Genomic DNA, 13,542 nt, shown 5'->3' with positions numbered 1-13,542 from the left:
TTTTTATTTCTTCAAAGTCCAACTATACCTACACATTAACATACCATGTTCTTGGATGGGAAGAATCAGCATTGTGAAAATGACTCTACTACCCAAAGCAATCTACAGATTCAATGCAATCCCTATCAAACTACCAATGGCATTTTTCAGAGAACTAGAACAAAAAATTTCGCAATTTGTATGGAAACACAAAAGACCCCGAATAGCCAAAGCAATCTTGAGAACGAAAAAAGGAGCTGGAGGAATAAGGCTCCCTGACTTCAGACTATACTACAAAGCAACAGTAATCAAGACAGTATGGTACTGGCACAAAAACAGAAAGATAGATCAGTGGAACAGGATAGAAAGCCCAGAGATAAACCCACGCACATATGGACACCTTATCTTTGATAAAGGAGGCAGGAATGTACAGTGGAGAACGGACAGCCTCTTCAATAAATGGTGCTGGGAAAACTGGACAGGTACATGTAAAAGTATGAGATTAGATCACTCCCTAACACCATACACAAAAATAAGCTCAAAATGGATTAAAGACCTAAATGTAAGGCCAGAAACTATCAAACTCTTAGAGGAAAACATAGGAAGAACACTCTATGACATAAATCACAGCAAGATCCTTTCTGACCCACCTCCTAGAGTAATGGAAATAAAAACAAAAATAAACAAATGGGACCTAATGAAACTTCAAAGCTTTTGCACAGCAAAGGAAACCATAATCAAGACCAAAAGACAACCCTCAGAATGGGAGAAAACATTTGCAAATGAAGCAACTGACAAAGGATTAATCTCCAAAATTTACAAGCAGCTCATGCAGCTCAATAACAAAAAAAGAAACAACCCAATCCAAAAATGGGCAGAAGACCTAAATAGACATTTCTCCAAAGAAGATATACAGAATGCCAACAAACACATGAAAGAATGCTCAACATCATTAATCATTAGAGAAATGCAAATCAAAACTACAATGAGATATCATCTCACACCAGTCAGAATGGCCATCATCAAAAAATCTAGAAACAATAAATGCCGGAGAGGGTGTGGAGAAAAGGGGACACTCTTGCACTGCTGGTGGGAATGTGAATTGGTTCAGCCACTATGGAGAACAGTATGGAGGTTCCTTAAAAAACTAAAAATAGAATTACCATATGACCCAGCAATCCCACTACTGGGCATATACCCTGAGAAAACCAAAATTCAAAAAGAGTCATGTACCAAAATGTTCATTGCAGCTCTATTTACAATAGCCCGGAGATGGAAAGAACCTAAGCGCCCATCATCGGATGAATGGATAAAGAAGATGTGGCACATATACACAATGGAATATTACTCAGCCTTAAAAAGAAATGAAATTGAGTTATTTGTAATGAGATGGATAGACCTAGAGTCTGTCATACAGAGTGAAGTAAGTCAGAAAGAAAAAGACAAATACCGTATGCTAACACATATATATGGAATTTAAGGGAAAAAAATGTCATGAAGAACCTAGGGATAAGACAGGAATAGAGGCGCAGACCTACTGGAGAACGGACTTGAGGATATGGGGAGGGGGAAGGGTGAGTTTTGACAGGGCGAGAGAGAGTCATGGACATATACACACTAACAAATGTAGTAAGGTAGATAGCTAGGGGGAAGCAGCCACAAGGCACAGGGATTTTAGCTCCGGGCTTTGGGACAGCCTGGAGGGGTGGGATGGGGAGAGTGGGAGGGAGGGAGATGCAAGAGGGAAGACACATGGGAGCATATGTATATGTATAGCTGATTCACTTTGTTATAAAGCAGAAACTAACACACCATTGTAAAGCAATTATACCCCAATAAAGATGTTAAAAAAAAAACAAAAACAAAAAAAACAAAACAAACAAACAAAAAAAACCCATTGAACTGTAACAGGAAGCACTGGGAATCAAATAACCAAAACAGACATTCTAGAATTACCATCATGCAGTTGTGCTTGAGTTACAATTTTCATTTTTATTTCTTAAAAGTCCAACTATACCTACACATTAACAAACGGGCCCACAAGGCTTAGAAAGGAACAGCCACCCCTAGCTCGCCACTTCTCACCTCTGAGTCCCACTCGCAGAATTTCTGACTCTACTGATTCTGTTATTTCTGTTATTTACTTCCATGTTGCTACACTGCGCTCCTATGCTCACACTGCTTGATTTCCTGAGGTTAGATTTTATTAACTGGCTCCTGTCATAGAAGTTTAAGGATGTAGCTCTCACATCATCCACCCCCCAACGCTTTTCCTAATAGTTACATCACGATTTTGGTTAAATCAACATTCTGCATTTACGTGATTATGGCCACGCACATACTGTCCACAGCCCAGCCAAATGGTGTTCCATGGTGACATTTCCGTTCATGTTGAATTCCTTGCTTTTCTTGGAATTAGCAACAACTGCTTTGTTGTGTTTACTTAGTTCATAAAACTAAATCATGTACTTAGTGTTAATTTATCTCCAAACTTATAAATTCTTCTACATGGAGTCAAGACACATCAGGTGAATGATGGGCTCTATTTCAGTTTCTTGAAAAAATCCCAACTAAGCCCTCCCTCAACGGCTCAAATCTGGGCTTCCACGTAAGTGGCTGGGATCTCGCTTCCCCACATGCCAGGTGAATTCCCTACTTTCTGGATCCCATTCTGTGTTACTTCCTCGCTTGTACGGACTCGTCCTCCAGCAGTTTCCTGCAAGAAGCACATGGAGGCAGATGATTTTAGGCATGAAATATCTGAAATTGCCTTTATTCTGCCCTCACTCTTGCTGCCAACTTGGCTGACTACAGAATGCTGGACTGGAAACCACTTTTCCTCAAAACTCTGAAAGCACTGCTCTCCTGTCTCCTGGCTTCCAATGTTTTTGTTTTGTTTTGTTTTGTTTTAACATCTTTATTGGGGTATAATTGCTTTACAATGGTGTGTTAGTTTCTGCTTTCTAACAAAGTGAATCAGCTGTACATATGCATATGTTCCCATATCTCCTCCCTCTCGCGTCTCCCTCCCTCCCCTGGCTTCCAATGTTGCTGCAGAGAATTCTGATGTCATTTCGGGTCTGGGTCCTTTGTATGGGACCTGTTATTTTCCTCTCTCTGGAAGCCTTTCAGATCCTCTCTTTGCCCCTGTGTTCTGAAATTTCACAATGACACAGGATTGTGAAATTGCGATAGAGGTCATTCTTCATTTACCGTGCCAGAAACAGAGCAGGCCCTTTCAAGGTAGAGATATCTGCCCTTGCATTCTGAAAAGCTTTCTCCTATTACTTTGAACTTTTCCTTCCCTCTGCTTTGCCTCTTCTATCTTTCTGGAACTTTTGTTCGTCATATATTGGAGCCCTTGACTCGAGCCTCTGATTTTCTTATCTTTCTTCTCTCATTTGCTCACCTTTTTGTTCGTTTCTGTGTTTAACTATATTTTCTGGAAGATGTACTTGACTCTCGTGCAACTTTTCTAACTCTTTTATTAGGCTCTTTATATCTGTAATCATACTTCCAATTTCCAATAAGGTCATCCCTCTTTTTCCCAAATATCTTTTTTATCAGATCCCGAACTCATTCTTTTTTTTTTTTTTTTTTTTTTTTTTTTTTTTGCGGTACGCGGGGCTCTCACTGTTGTGGCCTCTCCCCTTGCGGAGCACAGGCTCTGGACGCGCAGGCTCAGCGGCCATGGCTCACGGGCCCAGCCGCTCCGCTGCATGTGGGATCTTCCCAGACCGGGGCACGAACCCGTGTCCCCTGCATCGGCAGGCGGACTCTCAACCACTGCGCCACCAGGAAAGTCCAACCGAACTCATTCTTATCTGAAGATGTTACAGTATTGAGTTTGTTGAAAAGCTGTCTAGTTTTCTTCTCCGCCTCCACTGTTTGTTTCCTCTACGTAGCTTTGTTCTGTCTTTGTCTTTCCTCTCAGACGCTTTTCTCCTGTTTGAGGAACTCGGGCCCCCCACGTATCTTTAAGGGTAGAAGTGTCCAGAAGCTCTGTGAGTGTGGAAAAGGTACCTCAACGGCAGCCTCACTGTGAGGTGATCAGGCGGGGACTCGGCTGTTTTGTTGAAGGACCCCCTACTGTCAGTCAGCATCTTTCAGTCTTCTGGGTCCACAGAGGACTCTCCGTGCTGGTACGCACACTTCCACTCCTTCTCACTGAGGGATCCACTCCTGTTTTCAGCTGCACCTGGTGAGCCGCAGGCCAGAGCTTCTCTGGTTTAAGGTCCCCACAGAGTAAACCTCCCATGTAGTGCTGGTGACAATAAGGCCACCTAACTGCCCAGCATTCCAGCAACCTCTGTTGCTGACAAAGGTACCAGGTACCCCCACTGCCCACTGAGCCTTCCTGGGTTCTGTAGGATTAATCAGCTTCTTCTTGTTGGCTTTTCATCCCCAAGGCATGAGGCAGACGGGAGAAAGCTGAATCCTATGTAGTTACCACTTATCATTCAAACAGCAACCTGCCCTTTCACCATTCCCATTCTCCTGGTCCTGTGCGTTTATACCTTTTCACCCCTTCACCGTCACGTTAATGAGGCTTCAGGAGGAAGCAGTGTTAAATACGCATGTTCACTCCACCATGGTTACCCGTAATTCTGAGCTGAATCAAAAATCCAATATACCATCAAACGATAAGGGTAGTCCAAGACAAAAAAGGAACAGATAGAAGAAAAATACAGAGGAGTGAGACAGCATGGCACAAAGGAAAGCCAGTACCGCAGCAGAAGGCTGGCGCTAGAGCAAAGCAGGCCAGGGCCTGAATCGGGCCCTGCCGTTTACTAGTCACATGACCCAGGACAACTCCCTTCTCTTCTCGAAGCTTTCGTTTCTACAAACTTACCTCCCTGGTGGCTGAGGTCCAAATGGCATAAAGAAAGCTCTACAGCGCTCCGATAAATAACAGTGAAGACCACAGTCTTTTTTTGCCCAGCCTTACCTTTTTATAAGCATTCCTGTAAAAAAGTTTAAAAAACAAAGCAAAACAAAAAAAAACCTACGCCGAAGTCAAAAGATTTAAATACAAAAGAAAAACTGTTGTGGTACCTGAAGCAACAAGTCCTTCTGACTGGCACTTTCTGTTAGACTTCTGATCACTTGCTCTTGACGGTGCAATTTTTCATTACTTTCATTCAAAAGACTCTTGTAACGATTCTCCACTGCTTTCTCTCTTTCATTCACTTCACTGCGTAATTTCTCAACTTCATTTCTAAGGTCCTACCAGAAGAAAAAAGAAAAAATGGAATTTACTTGACAAAAGTTTCAAGGGAATCTTTCACCTGTTTACCTTACTGCTGTAAGAGAGCAAGCTCAATAGATACATTTAACAAACGTGAGCTTCCTTCTCATTTAAAGTCTTATAAAAACCAACTTTTAAGAATAATAAATTTGGGGAAAGCTTCAATGCACAGACATTTATCACAAAATTATTAACAATACTGAAAAACCAGAAAGAAACTAAATGTCTAAATCTAGCAACAGAGAATTAATTATAAAAAGCATATGGTATAAAAAAAATCACAATTATGAGTAAAAACAAAGCAGGATACTATGTAATATGATGCGACTGTTTTCTAAGCGTTTACACAAAATATTGTCAAGGCTATGGGGAAACACACCAAAATAATGACAGTATCCCCAAGTAGAGGGATTATGGGTGACTTTGCATTGATTTTCATTTTTCTGAGTTTCTAAAATCTCTAAGTCTGTATTACTTTCATAATCAGAAAAAAAAACCGTCTTAAAAAATGACATTTATAATAACATGGAAAATGCTGATGTTATATTGTTAAGGAAAAAAACAGAAAATAAACAGTATACAGTGTGATTTTTAACTACCTCAAAATCTGTACTATTTATAATATTGAAGCACTATTCATAACAGCAAAAGGCTGGAAACAACCCGGATGTCCACCCACGGAGGAACAAACTCTGGTGCATTCTCACAGCGGAGCCCTCTGAAGCTATAAAGGAAAAGGAGTGAGGACTCTACAGATATCCCGCCCTCAAGTAATCTTCTAAACATACTGCGCAGGTGGGCATGTGGGGTGGAAAGTGGTGGGGACCCCAAGAGAAAAAAAAGTATGTCTAGCATACTGCCATTTATTTAACCATAAATATTGGCTGCCTATACGGAAAAGGAGAGGACAAGGTACAGGAGAGAGTAGACTCACTTTACAGATGTGCCAGTGAAGTTGTTTAAATGTTTAGATAATTATTTTAAAAATAAAATAATAATCTCCTAAAACTAAAAGCAAAAGAAACAGAAAAAGAATTTAACTGTGTATCAAGGTGACTGGTTAACCAACCAGAGAGGAATGATCTCAGTAACGTAAAAGCAGACTAATTTGTACACCCCTAGTGGGATATTTCTCCAATGTCAAAGGGACTGCTGCAAAAATCGTAAACTGTTTTCAGTAATCGTGTTGCAGGAAATAATATTCGTATTGTTCCTCTGAAGCTGTGTGCATAGATATATACACATTTATTAACTAAGTAATTATCACTATCATAAGAACCAAGCCTCAGAGAAAACAAATACAAATATAAAAGAAGTTAAAACATGTAATTCTAAATTTGAATTGGAAATACGAATATGAACTTACATTTTATTTCTTTCCTTTCACTGAAAAAGCCTAGAATCAGTATCCTCCCTAGCATGCAGGCTGTAGTCTCTAGATATCATTGCTCACCAAAAAACCCCAACAGGGTTCTTTGAAACAGTGGTTCTCAAAGTGTAGTCCCTAGAACGGAGTTAGCAGCACCACCTGGGAACCCCAAATGCAAATCACTGGGCCCTAACCCACACCTATTAAATCAGAAACTCTGAAGGGAGGGAGGGAGGGCCCAACAATCTGTGTTTTAATAAGCCCTCCAGGTGATTCTAAATCACACCAGAGTTTGCCTTATAGAAAGGGATGATTCCAGGCCTGGGGCAGGAATATATAGTATGAGCTCAGACATCTTATCATGTCAGAAAGGAAGGAAGCTGTCAAAGACTACACATTCACATCCAGAGAACTCAGGAATCAACTCGAATAAGCTTTTTCACTGTCGAAAGATAGGACAATTAGAATATCAAGGATAATGACAATGAATTAAAATACATCAAAAATGTTAAAAAGCTGTGAGTTCATAATAATTAAAAAATAAAAAACCTTTTGGTCACTGTGATAGGCAGAATTACGGCCCCCCAAAGATGTTCACATCCTAATCCCCAGAATCTCTTGACTATGCTGAATTACAGGGTAATAAAAGTTGAAGATGGAATGGAGGTGGTTAATCAGCTGACCTTAAAATAGAGATTATCCAGGTGAGCCCAACATAATCAAAGATCCTTAGAAGTGGAAGAGGGAAGCACGAAAAAGACTGCACCAGCCATTGCTGGCTTTGAAGATGGATGGGAGTCACGGGTCTAGATGTGCAGACAGCCTCTAGAAGCTGGAAAAAGCAAGGAAATGGATCTTCTCCTGGAGCCTTCAGAAGGAACACAGCCCTGCCATGGTAAGACCCACTTCAGACTGCTGACTTCCAGAACTACAGGGTAGGTTTGTGTTGGTAAGCAGCCAAGGGTGTGGTGATTTGTTACAGCAGCAAGAGGAAACCAATACAGTCACCTTTAGAAGATTTTAGGGAATTCTTCCATTGTCTTTCTTGTATGAACTACACCCCAGAGTAACTAAATAGATAATGAAAAACAAATTTTTCTTCATACAAGTATACAGCTATAAAAGAAGAAGGAATGATGAAATGAAATTATCACCATTTTGCAAACAATCATCCATGGCTAGTAACATCACAAAAACAGGGACTATCAGATACAATGTACCTCCTGCTGGAAGTACAAATGACCACCTATGATGTAATCTTGCCAAAAAATTAAACCTGAATTTGATCGTGAACCTTATCTAACTACCAATTTACTAGAAATAAAAGTCAGCAGAGGAACAAGTTGAATGACATTACAAAAATACAATCAGCAAGATCCAGAATGTGGAAAACAATAAAGGACAAAGGACCCAACTTATTCAACAAATAAATGTCAGAGAAAAAAAAGGAGAGATAACCTGTAGATTAAATAATAATTAAGAAAGTTAGGGAAGGCTAGTGTGAACTCACAAATTCATACTGATTCATTCTGAGTTCATTCTAGCGTCCTTTTCTTAATACACACACACAAACACATGCACACTTGCTCGCACACAGAGATGGACATAGAAATAAATACAGATGTATTTATGCAAATAAATACAAATAAATAAATACAGATGTATTTATACAAATGTATGCAAACATATTTTCAAGCTCTGTCTACTGCCAAGGCCTAGAAGTACTGACACCCCAGTAGTAATGAGGATACCTGTCATTCAGATCTTGGTTCCTAAATATCATTCTCCAATAAAAGAAACCAGAGACCCTTAGAGAAATGGTTGATTCCAGGATTGGGTTAGGGAAAATACAAGAGGAGTCCAGGACATCCTGTGACCCTAACAAGTATGGAAGTGCTCAAGAAATGTTAAAGACACAGGAATCAGTTTGAAGGAGTTCCCAATGGCCATATCTGGGCCAATCTGAACAAGAAAATAAAACACGATAGTAACGGCTTAACAACCTACAGAATAGAACAAATATCCATGAATCCATACGGATATAAACAACTATACAATAAATAACTGCAGGAGAAGGGGCAGCCCTTCCTTACGGTAGAATTACAACTAATAAGTGTAGAAGGAATGATGGAAAATCACCACTAAGCAAACACCACAGTAATGACTGTTGTAGGTAAGGGTCATCAATAAGATTCTTAAAAGTATGAGGAGAAACAAGACATTTACATAGTGTCAAAGTATTTCCCCCCAAAATACTTATCACAAATGGAGAATAGTAACTTTACTGCGGAGAAACCCAGGAGACCCCCACCTTAACCAAGTGACCAACACTAACTACACCAGAAATAAGACGGATTGACATTATGCACCTCCAGATATGACATGTCTCGTCTATGCTATTCTTGCCAAAAATGTATAACCTCAACCTAATCATGAGAGAAACATCAGACAAGCCCAAATTGAGGGACAGTAACAAGATAACTGATCAGTACTCTTCAAAGGAGTCAAGGTCACAAAAGACAATGACTTGAGCAACTGTCCCAGATTAGACAAAACTAAGGAGACCTGACAATTAAAGGCAATGTGGATCCTGGACCAGAAAAGGGGCATTAATGGGAGAACTGGCAAAATTCAAATACAGTCTGCAGATAACAATATTGTATCAGTGTTAATCTCCTGATTCTGTTGAGTGTTCCATAGTTATGTGAAACGTGAACATTAGGGAAGCGGGACGAAGGATACATGGGAACTCTGTTATTATTTCGAATCTTTATGTCTAAAATTATTTCAAAAGTAAAACTTTTTAAAAAAGAGACTTATCAATCAGTACAACGTCCAGATCATGATTTGAACAAACTGTTTTACAACAATTTTTAAATCAGACAGGGAAATCTAAACATTAATTGGCTAGTTGGTAATATTAAGAAATTATTAATCTTTCTGAAGTGGAAAAAAAAATTTTTTTAACATACTGAAAAACCAACAAAATAATATGCCTGGGAATTGCTTAAAACACTTGAGTGTTGAAAGAGAGGCAGTTGGGAGGAGGGTACAGATGAAACAAGGTTGGCTATGAGTTTATGAGTGCTGAGCTGGATGACAATTACCAGAGGGTCAATGTACTATCCTCTCTCCTTTTCTGTGCATTTGCGTTTTTCTTTAGTAAGTACTTTTTTTAAAGTAATGATTAAAAACCTGAAAGAAATTACCAAAACACACGATTATGGATGATCTTTTTTTTTTTTTGCGGTACGTGGGCCTCTCCGGCTGCAGAGCAAGGCTCCGGACACGCAGGCTCAGCGGCCATGGCTCACGAGACTAGTTGCTCCGCAGCATGTGGGATCCTCCTGGACCGGGGCACGAACCCGTGTCCCCTGCATCAGCAGGCGGACTCTCAACCACTGCGCCACCAGGGAAGCCCATGGATGATCTTTTCAATTATTTTTTCTCAATTTTTAAAACATTTTATACTAAGTATAGACCACATTCATAATGGGGGATAAAGTAAACATTTTTAAAGTAACATTTTTTAAAAAGAGAGAAACCACTTCAAAAATTAAATGTTACTCTTTTTCTTGGGCAAACAGATGATGATAAGATTGTCCTAAGCCTTTAATCCAAAACAACCGGACCAAGAACCTATCATGAATTATAAATGTAAACAGAAATTCAATTCTAGAGGGAGGAAAGAAGATCTTATTATAAGGCAACAGTAACAGAATTCTAAAGCTAAAGAATAAAAGCATTCTCCCACAATACAGTTGGGCCAACAAATTAAGACATTTTCCCACTGCAGACGTTCCTGTCAGCCCTTGTCCATCTGCAGCCATAATTTTTATACAATTTTAACTTTGGTTTGGATTTTTTCCCAAAAATGTTACTTTATTCCATTACACCATGAGCTACAAAGAGCACACACCAATTAAACAATGATGACACATAAAGAAAAAAATCTTAAAAGTTAAAATGAAAAGTTTAAGAGTATAACGTCCAGAAAATAATTATTACAAAAAACAAAGTACAAAAGACGGAGCTCCACGGAGCTGCTGCGCCTGAGCTTCCAGCTTGGCTCTCCTCCTCTGCGTCCCGGAGAAAGGCTGATGAGGTCACTGGGTGATGCTGAGCAACGATACCACACGATCTTCCTATCTATCCATTTTAATGAGAGTATCCTACCTCTCCTATTTCCCCACCGGCTCTGTCTGCTCTTACGGGGAATAGAGCAAAGAACAGCTCTGTGCATAAAACAGGTTTTTTCTAACTTCTGGTTTGTTTTCTTAGGCGAAATCTCCAAGAGTGGAATTACTAGACCAAAGAGTAATAATAATAAGCATGGTTCGAGGATTCTCTCTACAAAAGAATTCACTTTCTTCCCAAAAGACAGTGGCTGAAATGCCACCAACAAAGCCTAAGTTTCCTGTTTCACCACAATCTCACCAGCACTATTTTCTTAAATCTTTGCTAATTTAATTGGTATCAGATGGTCCTTCAAAGGGTTTGAATGCGCATGTCTCTGATGGCCCCCACCATCAGCTTTGATATATCTGATTATCTGGATTTCCCCTTGTGCAAACTGTCTTTAGCCATTCATGAAAGTAGTTTCGAGGACGGTTCTAAGGAAAAGCCGATCTCTCGAGAATCGCCCACGGTGAGCGTACACAAGCACACACACACACTCGCACACTCTCTCACAGTCCCCCGACATCAGAAAGGCCACCAGGACAAAGTCCATCTGTCTTACTAATGCTACCAGAGAACAGGCAGATGATGAACGTTTCGTGATCGTCTTGCCTTCCTGACCGCTTAGCGAGCTGTCCTAGTCCGAATGAGGACGGGGCCCAAGCGCAGAGAAGCAGCCTCGGCTGGTGGGCAGTAGCCTGGGGCCGCCCCGGGACCGCCCACACCCAGGACCGCCCACGCCTGGGTTCCGCTGGTAAGAAAAGCTGCGGTATGTCAAATCACATTAACCCGCGTAACCTTTGCAACCCACGTGGCCTGCAAGGCTTTACTCCACCTGGACCCCCACTACCTTGCTGACCTCTTCTGCTGCTCTCCCCTCACTTGTTCCACTCTGGCAAACCCAGCTTTCTTGCCGTCTTTCTTGTACGCTCCCAGCTCAAGGCTCTTCTACTCGCTCCTCTCCCTGCCTGGAAAATTCCCCAAGGCTGCTCCCTCACTTCCATCAAGTCTGAGCTCAAATGTCACCTTCTCAGTCCAGTCTTCCCAAGCCCGTCCCACCTAAAATAACCACCACGAGTCCCACCGCAACCCCACTCCCCATATCCCTTCCCTTCATTATTCTTCCTCGTAGCACCTGCTAATACGGTGTTTAATTATGTGTATGTTTTGGTTGTAGTCTCCCCTACCATGAAAGCAGGGATTTTTGTGTATTTTGTTTACTGTTTTATCTCCAGCACCTAGAATGGTACCTGGCACATAGCAGGCACTCACGGCAGATTTAAGACAGCCATAAATTCTTTGACCTTCCCATTGAAAGGTGTGGCGTCTGTGTCCCCTCCTATTAAGTCTGGGCAGTGCGGTGACTACCAGGACCAATAGAATATGGCAGAAGTGACGCTAAGCCAGTTTCTGGGTCCAGGCTTTAAGAAACTGGCAGCCTCCAACTCGTGTCTCTTGGAACTATGAGTCACCATCCAAAAAGCACGACTACCCTAACGCTGCCATGCTGGAGAGGCCACACACAGTTGACAATTGACAATCCAGCTGTGTCAATCTCCAGTTGACAATCCCAGCTGTGTCAGCTTTCCAGCCATCCCCCAAAAGGTAGCAGACATGTGAGTGAAGAGTTATGGATCCTCCAGACCAGCCCATCCACCAGCTGAATGCCATGAGTGACCTGGGCCATGGAGAGCAGAAAATCACCCAGCTGAGCCCTGCCCAAACCCTTAAGCCACAAAATCATGAGATATAATAAAATGGTAATGTTTTGAGACACAAAGTTCAGGGGTAATTTGTTACGTAGCAACAGATAACCAAAACAGCACTCAGTAAATATCTGTTGGACGACTGAATAAATGAAGGAGGTAGATGGGACTGCTCCCATTTTATGAACGAGGAAACAGGTCCAGACAGGTAAAGTAATTCTCCCAAAACTACAGTCACTAAGGGACAGCACCTGTCTGATTCCAAGCCTCTCAGTTCGCTTCCACACAATGACAAGGGTTTGGATTTCTTCGTTATCAGCCACTAATGCAATGATCCCAATCCACTCAATGGTCATCTGACACTTGCTTTTAAACAAACCTCCCCCTGAAAACTGCTGAGAAAGGGACAATGAAATCTTTTGTTAAGCCACTTAGGTACATCTTTAAATTCACAATAAATTCACCTGCCATCCTAGAGAGATCCTGTCTACTTTTTAATTTTAAAATGTGTGTATTATGCTAAGTAAAAAGTATACACTGCTCATGTACATAGTAATTACAGGTCCACTTAACATCATTTCCCAGATTCAGTTCCCTCCTTTATAAAACACCTATCAGACCCGTATTTTGATGTCTGGTCAAGTTTTTGTCTATGTGCGTGTGTTCGGCAATCATTTATTCCATTCTCTAGTTCTTTTTTTTTTTTTTTTTTTAATTCAGCAACCTAGGTTAACAACTTCTTACATGTTTTACGTGATAAAAGCCACTATGTTGTTGCTTTTCTCCCCCATATATCCCTCCACCTAATAGAGCTGACAACGTGAAAACAATATACCTGTTCCAGGATCCCACCAAGGACGTATAGTTTTGTCATTCCTCCAGATTGGGGGGTTCTTAACCTGAGGGCCACTGAACAGGTCGGTCCCTGGGAGTCCATGGAAATTTGTTCATGTGTACATTTTGGGGGGTAGAGCGCTCTCAGCGTAAATCAGGAGTTCAAGGAAAGTCAGGACACTTTCCTGACTTTCTCTTCTTATAAGCTTAGTAACAGAACTACTATT

At 41.0% G+C, this 13,542-nt stretch overlaps 1 protein-coding gene across 7 annotated transcripts in view; it reads right to left on the bottom strand.

Moving 5' to 3' along the window:
• CDK5RAP2 (CDK5 regulatory subunit associated protein 2) overlaps nt 1-13,542 on the bottom strand; it is a 195,075-nt gene that overhangs the window by 99,657 nt on the left and 81,876 nt on the right. For all 7 annotated transcript variants that reach the window (XM_032634778.1, XM_032634776.1, XM_032634782.1 and 4 more), the window contains one exon: nt 5,035-5,205. In XM_032634778.1, coding sequence (XP_032490669.1) covers nt 5,035-5,205 — 171 coding nt within the window. The remainder of the gene's footprint in view (nt 1-5,034; nt 5,206-13,542) is intronic.

Source organism: Phocoena sinus, chromosome 6 (assembly GCF_008692025.1).
Source record: "Phocoena sinus isolate mPhoSin1 chromosome 6, mPhoSin1.pri, whole genome shotgun sequence".
NCBI lineage: Eukaryota > Metazoa > Chordata > Mammalia > Artiodactyla > Phocoenidae > Phocoena > Phocoena sinus.
The sequence above is the reverse complement of the archived record's forward strand: the minus strand, read 5'-3'. Positions and strand labels throughout refer to the sequence as shown.